Source organism: Lupinus angustifolius, unplaced genomic scaffold (assembly GCF_001865875.1).
Source record: "Lupinus angustifolius cultivar Tanjil unplaced genomic scaffold, LupAngTanjil_v1.0 Scaffold_22_153, whole genome shotgun sequence".
Lineage (NCBI taxonomy): Eukaryota > Viridiplantae > Streptophyta > Magnoliopsida > Fabales > Fabaceae > Lupinus > Lupinus angustifolius.
Window position 1 is genome coordinate 1 of NW_017719908.1, and position 12,453 is coordinate 12,453.

Genomic DNA, 12,453 nt, shown 5'->3' on the forward strand with positions numbered 1-12,453 from the left:
GCAACCAAACTATTTCAGCAGTGGTGGTTGCCATAGCACGATACTCAGCCTCTGTAGAAGAGCGAGAAATAACATCCTGCTTCTTACTCTTCTAACATATGAGAGAATCTCCTAGAAAGATATAGAAACCTGTAGTAGACTTGTGATAAGTAGGATCCCCAGCCCAATCAGCATATGAATAAGCAGCCAATGTCAAGGAAGAAGTTGAAGAGAAAAGAAGACTCTGAAACTGAGTGCCTCGAAGATAATGAAGGATGCGAAGAACAGCTGCCCAAGGAACAGTAGTAGGAGAACTCACAAACTGGCTAACAATGTGCACTGCATAAGCAATATCAGGTCTGGTAATGGTCAGATACACCAAACTACCAACAAGAGTGCGGTATAGAGTAGGTTCAGAGAGAGGAACACCATCAGAAGATGTATATCTAGCATTAGTCTCAAGAGGATTGTCAACAACTTTAGTGCCAGAGAGACTAACCAGGTCAAGAATATCTGCAATATATTTCGATTGGGAGAGAAAATAACCCCTAGGAGATGAGGCTACTTCAATTCCGAAGAAATATGTAAGAGTACCTAAATCCTTCATCTCAAATTGTTCTGCTAGTTGCGTCTTCAACTTTGTAATCCCATCAACATCATCACCAGTAATGATCATATCATCGACATATAAAGAGATGATAATGCAACCATGAGGAGTATTTCTGACAAATAAAGCAGAATCATGTGGACTTGAAAAGAAGCCAAGAGAAGTTATCACAATAGCGAATTTCTCAAACCAAGCGCGAGGAGCTTGTTTGAGCCCATAGAGAGATTTTTGCAGCTTGCATACTTCCCCCGGATTATGAGAAACTCCAGGAGGAGGAACCATATATATTTCTTCATGAAGATCACCATTTAGAAAAGCATTTTTGACATCCATCTGAGAGATATGCCATTGACGAACAGATGCAATAGCAATAAGAGTGCGAATGGTTGTCATCTTGGCAACAAGAGCAAAAGTTTTTCATAATCCATGTCATATTGTTGAGCATATCCTTTGGCAACAAGACGAGCTTTGTAACGCTCAATAGAACCATCGGACTTGATCTTGATCTTAAAGACCCAACGAGAACCTATAGCACGTTTGTCTGGTGGTAGAGACACCATAGTCCAAGTACCTGTTTTGTGCAAAGCAGAAAGTTCATCGTTCATAGCCTGCTGCCAAAGAGGATCAAGAACAGCCTCTTGATAGGAGGATGGCTCAGATAACCTGTGGAGAGAGGTCAAAGCAGAAGCAAAAGAAGTAGAATAAATGTTGTAAACAAAGTCAGGGAGCTGAGTGGACTTATGGATACGTTGAGGATAACGACGAGGAAGATGAGGTGGTTGAGGATGAGGATCATCAATCTGTAGAGGGTCATGGGCAGGAGGGGGTATGAGGAGCTTCATCCCTGAAGTAACAGAAGAAGGAATTCTGTTAATGACATAAACCGCAGTTTTGACAGCCTCACCCCAGAACTCAGAAGGAGCCAATGCTGACAGAAGCATAGAACGGTCTGTTTCAAGAATGTGATGATGCTTTCTTTCAGCAAGTCCATTTTGTTCAGGGGTGTTAGTACAAGAGGCTTGGTGAACTGTTCCATCAGAGGAAAGTAACTCAGAGAATTTGTTAGAGGTGTATTCACCACCTAAATCACAGCGGAAGCACTTAATAACAGAGTTATATTGAGTATTAACCAAAGCACGAAAATGACAATAAATACCAAAGAATTCAGAACGATGTTTCATAAGGAAAATCCAACAATAACGGGTGTAATCATCAATGAAAGAGACATAATATTTTGATCCACTTTTAGTAGCAATTGGGGATGGACCCCATACATCAGAATGAACCAAATCAAAAGGTGTCTTAGAAATTGAAACACTCTTAGGAAAAGGTAAAGCAGAAAACTTGGCAAGTTTACAACCACAACAGTCAGAAATGTCATTTGGTTGTAATGATCCTAAGACTCCCGTTGATGCTAAGTATTTCAAACGAGGAGAAGATACATGACCCAGACGAGAATGCCATAAATAAAACTTAGAAGAAGACAAATTCAAACGAAAAGATGATAAATCAACAGTAGGAGCTGCAACATGTGGAAGCTTCAGTTCATCCAAAATATAAAGCCCCTCTGTCTATTGCTTGTCCCAATCAGTCTCTTCGATTGAGGATCCTGCACATAACAATGAGTTAAAGAAAATAAGATTGAGAACCCAGAATCACACAGTTGACTAACAGAAGCCAGACTTAAAGTGAGGTTAGGTATATAATAAACATCAGAGAGAGATAGTTTAGGTGTAGAAACAGAACCAACTCATTCCAATAACATAGGAGTTCCATAAGCAGTCATAACAGATACACAGGACGACTTATGTACATATGTAAAAGATTTAAAGTCAGATGACATATGATGGGACGCTCCAGAGTCAAGGATCCATATGGAGGATGATATACCTGATGTAACCAGCGAAGACAGACCTACATTAGGAGAGACTGACATAGCATTGGGCTAAGATGCAAGAAACTTCTGAAATTGTTCTACCAGGTCAGACATGTTAGACACAGAGTGAACCATCCCAGGGGTGGCAGATGGAGAAACAGCAGTAGCAGCAGCAACATTGGAAGATTGAGATGTGTGCTGAAAGTTCCTGTATTACGACTGAGGCAGACGCCACTAAGGTGGTTGATAATGTTGCTCCTTCTTCAATAATTTTGGACATTGAGCCTTCCAATGACCCTTTTCCTTACAGAAGCTACATTCATCATAAATGACTCTGCCTTGAGATTTTCCTTTCACAACAGGAGCATCAAACACAGAGGGGCTTGGCAGAATCCTTTTGTCAACAATTCCATTTTCAGAGTGGGACTTGAAACAAACTTCTTCAGTTAAAAGTTCATTAACAAAAGAGTCAACAGACGGCAGAGGAGTGCGATGCAAAATGGAACCACGGAGGCCTTCAAAATCATTCCGAAGAGCCATCAAAAACTGTACTAAACGCTGTTGTTCCCGGCGATCAGTGTACGGTGTGAATGCTTGCAATTCTGCAGATTCAGTGAGTGCCAATTGGTCCCAAAGATTAGTCATAGCAGAATAAAACTCTTGGATGCTCATGCTATGTTGTTGGAGAGCTCGAATATCAATCTCTAACTGATATTGTTTTGCAAAATTGGACTGCACATACAATCGTTTAAGGTGCTCCCAAACCTGAGATGCTGAATCATATTTTGCAAGTTGAACACCAATAGATTGCGAAACAGAATTATTAATCCAAGTAATAATTTTCGAGTTGTTCACTTCCCAAGTTTCTAACTCCTTTGCATAATTTTCAGTAGCACTATTTGTAGGTTTAACAAAAGTTCCAGAAACATATCCCCACATTCGTTTACCAATCAGAAAATTTCTCATCACATAACTCCAATATGCATAATTGGAAGATCCATTTAGTTGCACACTAATGGATTGCAAAGAATCATCTCTTTCAGTTGCCATAACTAACAAGCACAACAGCAGGGAAATCGAAATGCAAAGGGAAAAAGAAACAGAAAACCTGAAAAATTCGCTCAACGAAAACTGCGAATCTGAAACTGAGATCTCCGATCTGCAAACTGTGGAGGCTGATCTACCACTGCAAAGAAGGAGAAAAGATGATGGAACCCAGAAGCATGAACAGGGTCTGTAACCCCCCAGCCAACTCACCGCGGAGTTGGATCCGCGAAAGTTGTGGCCTTAGCAAACCTTGCTCTTGATACCATGTTAGATCAGCTGCATAGGAAGGAAGAGAGAAGGGAGAGGAGAAGAAGAAGAGAGAAGGTGAGAAATGCAATATGGAATTAATGATAGAGATAAGACCAAATGGCGAATAGATAGGAAATTAGGAAAATACAAAAAGACAAGACTACCCTTTACTAATAACTAAAATACATTTAACAATTATTAGCATGTATCTCAATTCCCACCTTTAATTTCATTATACTAGACAAACCTTGTATGTATACATTAAATGAAAGCTTGGTTGTATCATAGAAAAAGGGGACAAAACATTTCAAAACTTGTGTCTCATTCTTCTTGGTTCCAAAGGTTGTGTTCGTCATGTGTTTCAAATTCACGCACGTTCTTCTTATTTTTTTTCTTGTTCATTCTTGCATGCACGTTCTTCCTATTCTAAAATCTGTGATTGACTTTATATTAGTGATTGGAAAAACGGAAATCTCATGTTAGTTCATCAAGTATATTAAAAACTAGTAGTAAGTATCTTATTTGTGTATAATTTTGGTCTACTATTTCCTTCTCGAAAAAAGAAAGATGAGCACACACATTTTCTTTGTTGTTTTATCTCTAATTCTTTACTCAAAAAGATAAGACTTTCAAGTTTGTTGTATTGTAAAAAACACACTTTTCAAAAATTAGTCCAAATGACAACGTTCTTTCTTCAAAATGAAAGTGTTCTTTCCTGAAAATCAAATGTAAATTTTTTTTTAATTTATGTACAGTTTTATGATAGAAAAAACACTCTTCCATTATAATTGTCCAGCATTGCATATAGCCACATTTGGTTTTGTTGTGTAAATAAATACATTTTTAAAATTTTAATTCTGCACTTTTATTTTGTCCAATTTTAAATTTTCATGTGCATCACTTATTGTTATTATTACTACTTTGTTGTTAAAAGAGATTTACCAGATATTTTTATGGCTACGATACTACAATTAGTTGCTAATTATTTATTTTATAGTAATATCTAAATTTTATTAATTATAGCTGAAACTAATAAAAATTATTAATTCAACACAAATGTAGATGGCTATGGAAAAGATGAAATGATTCCTTCAATAAATTGTTAAGACTAACATCTATTTTTGGTTTTATTTTAGTTACTAGATGTGATATATGTTTTATTCTCCTTAAGTAATGTCTCGGGTTTGAGTCTTGTGGATGGAAAAATACATGCGGGGAGAGTTAGCCTCACATGCATGTGGATGTTCCTGGCTCGGACATGATTGTCTCCAGTACGAGGATACTTGTGGGAAACCAAAACTCAATTACTACTCACTCTATCTTAATCTCTGATTCCTTGAAACTAACTCAATTTACCAACGAGTGTTAGTTCAAGTGGTATGATGCACATTTGTTGTCTCACACTTAGTGTCATTCCATGTGCCTTGACCTTATGATTGGTCAGAAAATTACTTAAAAATTAAATTTTAACTTAAATATATATATTTTAACCAATCGCAAGGTCATGACCCATGAGTGACAGTAAGTGTGGCACAACAGATGTGCACTCTAAGTGATACATGTTTGATTCCCCTTAAGCAAAGTCTCGGTTCGAATCTTGTGGATAGAAAAATATCCGCTAAGAGAGTTAGCCCCACATATTTATGGATGTTCCCGACTTGGATAGAATTGCCTCCAATACGAGGATACATGGGAGAAACAAAAAAAAATCTAATACGGTTTTTTTCTCTCTATTATTTTCTTATCTTTACCATATCTATTACCTATATAATAAAAAAAACTCCCTCATGACATGTGTCAATCTCTCAAGCCCTCATGACATGTGTCAACCTCTCATCAAAACTAAAGGTCCCTCATGACATGTGTCAATCTCTTAATGACATGTGTCAATCTCTCAAGAAATCCCTCATGACATGTGTCAATCTCTAAAGCCCTCATGACATGTGGTTTATTTAAAAATAAAAAGAATATGATTACCTATGCAATATTAAAATATAATGTTACTATAGCAATATTAAAATAATAATAATAATATGAATCATAACATATTGTTTGTAGTTATTTTAGAGTTAAGTAATATTTATTTTTATACTAATCTTATTTTAGAATCAAATAATAATGAAATTATAAATTTATTGATGATTTTTTTTATTAATAGGATACTACTAACTATATCATGTTATGTATGTGTAAAAAAACAATGCTAAAGCAGTAGATAAACCAGTAGATTGCCCATTTTATATATAATTAATAATTTTTAACAATATGAATGCACTGGTAACATATATGGTTTTAACCATACGAATGCACGAGCAATATACATATTCTTAAACATAAATGCACATATAATATGTGTTCTTAATCATACGGCAAAAAATATCGTCCCGTGCAAATGCACGGGTAACTTGCTAGTTGATAAATTAAAATGGTGGTGAACGAAGATTCATATTGAGGATGTATTAGAACAACATTAGCAAATGCAACTAACATGCATCAATATGAGAGGTACTAGGTACGTATAACTAACGTGTATTTTGTGTTTCTTTGCATTTTATCTGTTTTTTCAGGCAAATGAAGAAGAGATAGATCTTTTGCAGATAAAGATCAAAACAGCTATTGTAGCTCTCAATGAACAAAATAATCATAAATAAGTTTTGTCCTAATTTAGGTGTCTTTAGTGTATGGGTAAAATAATTTATGATAGAACATTATAGCATCGTTCGATTTATATTGTTGACCCAAGTTAATAAGATAAAAACTTGATTGTTGTTGTTGTAGTGAATGAGTAAAATTATGAGGGAGCGTGGCTTTCTGGTCTCCATGAGTTTCTGGCCACCACCTTTTATATAGTTTATTTACCTCTTCTTCCAACTCAAAGTTCTCATTATTAGTACATCTAATAAATGTTATTCCAATATAAGGTAATAAAAATGCATTTTAAATTTTTGTGTATCTTTCTGTTTTCTCGTATCTTTAATTACTTTCTAATACTATGTATGTAACATGCATGATTCAATTTTAAAATCAGGAAAGTTCAACTGTAGGTATGTAAGGAAATTTTACTTGTAGTTAGGGTGGGGTTTAAAATCAACCCAAAGCACCTTAAACTCTTACTCTATGTTTTGGATTTATGAGAGAAAGAGAAAAATGGAGATTAAAATGGCAAAGATGGGGTTGGAAGAGAATAGGAAATGAGGATAATTTTCTCTTTTGTAGGAGTGTAAGCGGTTCGGTTCGGTTCGGTTATTTTTTAAGGAACTACTGTTCGGTTCGATTTATGACTTTAGAAATTTAGGAATCGTTGGAACCGAACCACATATTAAAGAAATAGGTACTAAGGAATGATGATTTATTGTTGTTTAAATTCTTCACCCAATTTTGTAGCTTAAACTATCATTTTTGTTTGAAGTATAGTGTTATATATGCTATTAAATTGTTATTATGTTAGTATTATATATGTTATTACTAACTAAATTGTTTCTAAGGATCTTGATGATTTAGAGCATATCTTCCAACTTGTGTGGTATTGAGTTTAAAACTAACATATATCATATATTATATATATATGTATTGTTATATATATTATTAATTGTGAATTGTAAAGTTATATATAACTATTATATATTTTACTAATTGATATATATGTTATTAATAGTGAATTGTATTGTTATATATGTTACATGTTACTAATTATGAATTGTATTATTATATATGTGATAATTCAATTTTTCTCTCCATAAATTATATAATTATTATATATGTTACTAATAAACAATTACGAGTTTCATTTTTTCTACTCATCTATATACGATTCATAGTTTTTGATAATAATAGTAGTATTGTTTTTCTTTTTATGAACAAACAATATCTCTTGTAATACATTTTGAACTTTCAATTGATGCAAGATTTTTTATAAAAAATTATAAGAAAACTGTAAAACTGAACCGAACCATTCAAGAGCAATTCAGTTCATATAGTTAAATTTATGGTTATTTGAGTGGAACTGAATCATGTGTTTGCATTCGATTCGATCATTGAAATGTATTAAAAATCGAACTAAACTTTTACACATCTACTCCCTTGTTTGGGAGTATGAAATTTAGATGGGAAAGAGGTAAAGTAATAATAATGTAAGAATATCTTTTATTTTCTTTTAAAAATGTAATTATTAATAAGAAATGAACAATAATGTAACTATGTAATTTTACTAAAAGTATTTTGGTATTTTGATATTTTGCCTCCAGAAAAATCCCAAAATCAGAGAACTATGAAAATAGACACATAAAATATTTTATAGGATCTGAAAAATCCTTCAAAACCTTCATTTTTTATTCATTCAACTCTCAAACAAGGAGGATACTTCCCCGAATCATCCATTCTCTTCCCCCAAATCCACAATCCTAAACAAAGCCATAGGCTTTGTTTTGGAGTGTTTCCTTGGAGGGGAAATAGAAGGAAAGCTTTTGGAAAAAATCTCTCTTGTTTGGGAGTTAAGGGAAAGAGTTGAAAGGACTTTGGAAGTTTTCTAGAGTTCTCTAAAACTCTTCAAATACCAATTTTCATGATTCCCCAATTTGAGATTTTTCTGGAGACAAACATGTCAAAATACCTAAATAACTTTAGTAAAATGTTATAATTATGTTTTATATATTTTTCATTGTTAATTAGATTTTTAAAGGAATAATACAAAAATATTCTTGCATTATCATTATTTTAGCATCCTCATATTTAATTTCACACTCTCAAATAAAAGATATATTTGTCTTCTTTCCCCTTCCCTTCCTCTCCATCTTTGCCTCTTGATTCATTTCCTTCCATTTCCCTCATAACTCTCAAACATACCCTTAGAAATGTCTAAAATAAAATTAGTTTAAGATTAAAAATATGATAAGTATCTATTAAATGCATTGCACCCTAAATTATATAAGGCTTAATTTTTAGTTTATGCAATACAGGGTGGTTGATTTATTTATTTATCTATCATTAATATTTTTATTTTTTTCATTTTATTTTTTATTCTCTTATCATAAATTCAGAAAAGAAATTGGAGAGTGATTAACCTTTATGGAATTTTTAAGTGGTCAAAGATTGATGCGTTCAATGTTATAAATGTGTGGTTTTATCATCATGTAATTTAAAGAATCCATACCAATCAAAAAATACTTCTTAATTACTTTTATTTAATTAATTTGAACAGTTGAAGATGAAATTTAAGTTTAATAAAATAAATATAAAATAAAATAAAGATAAATAGATAAAATAAGAAAAGATGAAAAAACTGAACAACTGTCGTGCCCCGATTTTCGGCTACATAACTATCTTAGAGTCGCCACTATATTTTATGGTAAATATGTAGAATTTTTTTTAGTCCAATAACATTGGACTTTTGATATTCAAAATAAAGAATGTAATAGCACAATATCCGCTCATTTTAAACGGTTCCCTCACTAAATTGTATGACTTATATTATACTTTACAATTATTTGGTCATTTAATTAATTATTAAAATGAAAAAATTTTATTTATTTTTTGTTGTGTCCAACAAGATGAAACATTGCTCATACGTATCCTTATTAAGGAATCAAGGCTAATTATCTTTAGGTAGAAAAATGTTTGTTGGTTAGATTAATTTTATTATTTTGGAAAAAGGTGACGTCTTTAATTATTTTTTCTTGTCTTTTAAAATGAGCGAAGTACAACCCTTGTGTCTGATACCACATATTAAAGAAGTTCATTAAGATCTTCTAATTTTTATTTTTAGAAAAAAAGGGTTTTTAGATGTAGAAATATAATTAATTTCATTAATTTTAAGAAAGTGAAATGTGGCCCTTTTGTCTGACACGTCATCATACCTTAGAATTGTTAAGGTAAATATTATTTCATTTTTTATTCATAGATCTTTGTTTTATATATTTTGAATAAATGTTAAATAATTGATATATAGCGAGAAACTAATTAATTACCTATTTTTCTTCAAAATTAAATACTTATTAGTTTTGGATGTCTTAGCTTAATTGATACATTGTTTATACATTTACCTTTACATTTTTTATGTAGTTATAATTATATATTACAATCATGATAATTGTTATTACTAGTATAATTAGTGATAATAAAAATAAAACTACAATAAAAGAAAGTAAAGAAAATCATAATTCAAATTCAAAACTTTAACTTGTGTTATTATGATGTTTAAGATTTAAAATTCGAATTTAATAAAACTTATAAATTAAAAACTCAAATTTAATTATTTTTGTTTAGGGACACCTAAACATGTCATTTTTTGTTAGAAAATACCCCAAAAATTTATTTGATTTTTATTTGTTATTTTTTAAAAAGTCTTTTGGGCTAGGAAAAATTGGGTGTTCACAATAACTAATGGAAAAATGCTTATTAAACTCTTGACGGCATTTTTCCATTTCACTAGCATTTATAATCGTAAGTGTGTTAATCATTTTCATGCATGTAAATTATTGTCAACTTTAAAATGCTCACATGTCAAATTTTAGAGTAATCTAAGAAAAAATCACACAATAAAAGATGTTACCGTTGCTCGCAACAATTTTAAATGACACGAAATAATATTTATTGGTTGAGTCACGACCATGTCGCTCTCTTTAAGATGTTTCGTGACACTGCCTAAATTGCGTAAGTAGACTATCAACCACACCGTCCCTAGGATAAAACAGCTCACATCTCTATTATCGGATTCTTACTGCACTGTAAGAACCGATCTCGAATACACCCACCACAATATGGTTATCAGTGTCAATTCTCGAAATTCACACAATATGGCTACACGTGTCAATTCTTCTCCCACAATGCTAACTACCAGTGTCAGTTCTCGAAATGTCCACAATTGACTGTTTGTGCTAATTCTCATTACCAAGGAAAGAAATGAGAGAAATTTGTCGGAAATGCATCAGCGAAAAATATGATGGAGAAAGAAAAAGTTGAATGAAAAAGCATTCAACTTGGGGCGAGTTATAATGAGAGGAGAATGTCTCTATTTATAACATTGTTTTTCAAAACTCTTCTATGTGAGACTTGAGAATTTTTTAGATTTCACACCCAAAAGTTTTCACTAATAGCTTTCAACAAACCAACTTCCTTTTAAGCTTGATTTTATGAGTGTATAGCTTAAACCTGTTTAGCCTCAAATTTTCATATTTATAGGTTATCAATAACAAGAATGAGAGCACGAGATATATGTTAACTTTCATTTTTCAAATGATATTCTTAATCAATTCATAATTTAAAAAAAAAATAAGTTCCTAATCAAATAGTTTGAATCAATCGAAGGCTTAATTATTATCCATGACAATAAGAAAATGTAAAGTTAAGCATTTAAGTTCTTTAAAAATGTTAAAATTTTGTAGAGAAAACCACTTCACAAAATATAATATATCTCTCCTCACATTTAAAGTAAATCATTGTCCCCAATATTTCCCAACACTTAAAGCATAAAATAGGCAATGATAAAAAATAAGAACTAAAAGATTAAGTTAAGAAATATTATTTGTTAGTATGTTGCTATCATTGTATGATCATAACTATTGGTGAGCCAACTCTTATTATCTTTCATGTCGTGCGTTTGCTATGTCTACTCTTCCTGGTTATTGTTTATTTTTTATGAGAACACTATATATTTCTTCTTATGATGGCTCCAAATTCGAGAAGATTTTTAAGTAGATGTAAACAAAATTTTAAATTTATCCTAAAATTAAATAAAATAGCAAAAAATTAATCCAAAAACGAGTCCCCTCCCATAAAGAGTGACCTTGAAAGTTGTCATATGGATTTCATTGCTTGTAGCATGAGCCCAAATAACAAACAAATTATGACAATAAATTCCTATATCCCTTGTCTTGATGCATAAATGAGTAATATAAATTTATCTTCACTTCAATGAAGCTTCATTCCTTTGGTTGACTTGAAAGTCTATCCCATTAGTGATGAAATATCTATATGTTTAGGTATTGACATAGAGACCAAGATCAATTACTTAATATTTGAGAATGACATATAAGTAGAAAGAACCAATTTTAATATATCTATATATGAATCTAACCTAATGTATTTAGCTATTCAGGATATTTGGTCTCTCTCTCTAAAATTTTAATGGAATTGATATATCTTGAGAAATTCTTCTACATGCATGGTATTGGAGTAATTGTGCTGAATTACAGATTTTTCAAAAAACCTCAATGCCCATGGATGGGGATCACCTGTCTCAACTTGGTGTCCTTATTCCTGTCCCATTCCATTCATATAATGACACATGGAATTAACATATTATTTTAATAAAATAAAAATAAATTGAGATGTTATTTTTGACTTGTTAGCATACACTGATTGGTGTGAGACATGGGACAAGAACTTTTCTGAGAGAGTAGATCCCGTTCCAATGCCCATGAAGGAATACGGGAAAATAATTGTTAATATATACTTTTGTCCTTTATTAAAATCTTTCACATTTTTTTCCATAATGGAATCGTGTGTTTTGACACAACGATAAGATTTTGCGCACATGCATGTACTTTCATCTGACTTCATTATGTAGAAATGTGATACTACATATATTATGATATTTGTTATGAAATTCCATAGCATAACATATTATAATTGATTATTTAGATTTAATTAACTATTAATATTGTATGAATATATTTTAGAATGTTCTTATTGTGAGATA

The 12,453-nt window shown here is 31.8% G+C and overlaps 1 protein-coding gene across 1 annotated transcript; it reads right to left on the bottom strand.

Moving 5' to 3' along the window:
- Positions 1 to 129: 129 nt before the first annotated feature.
- On the bottom strand, positions 130 to 868 carry LOC109338379 (uncharacterized mitochondrial protein AtMg00810-like; the record flags this gene model as incomplete). Its single annotated transcript, XM_019575598.1, has 1 exon — positions 130 to 868. A coding segment is annotated over exon 1 (739 nt), but the record flags the coding sequence as incomplete, so codon positions are not given.
- Positions 869 to 12,453: the final 11,585 nt, after the last annotated feature.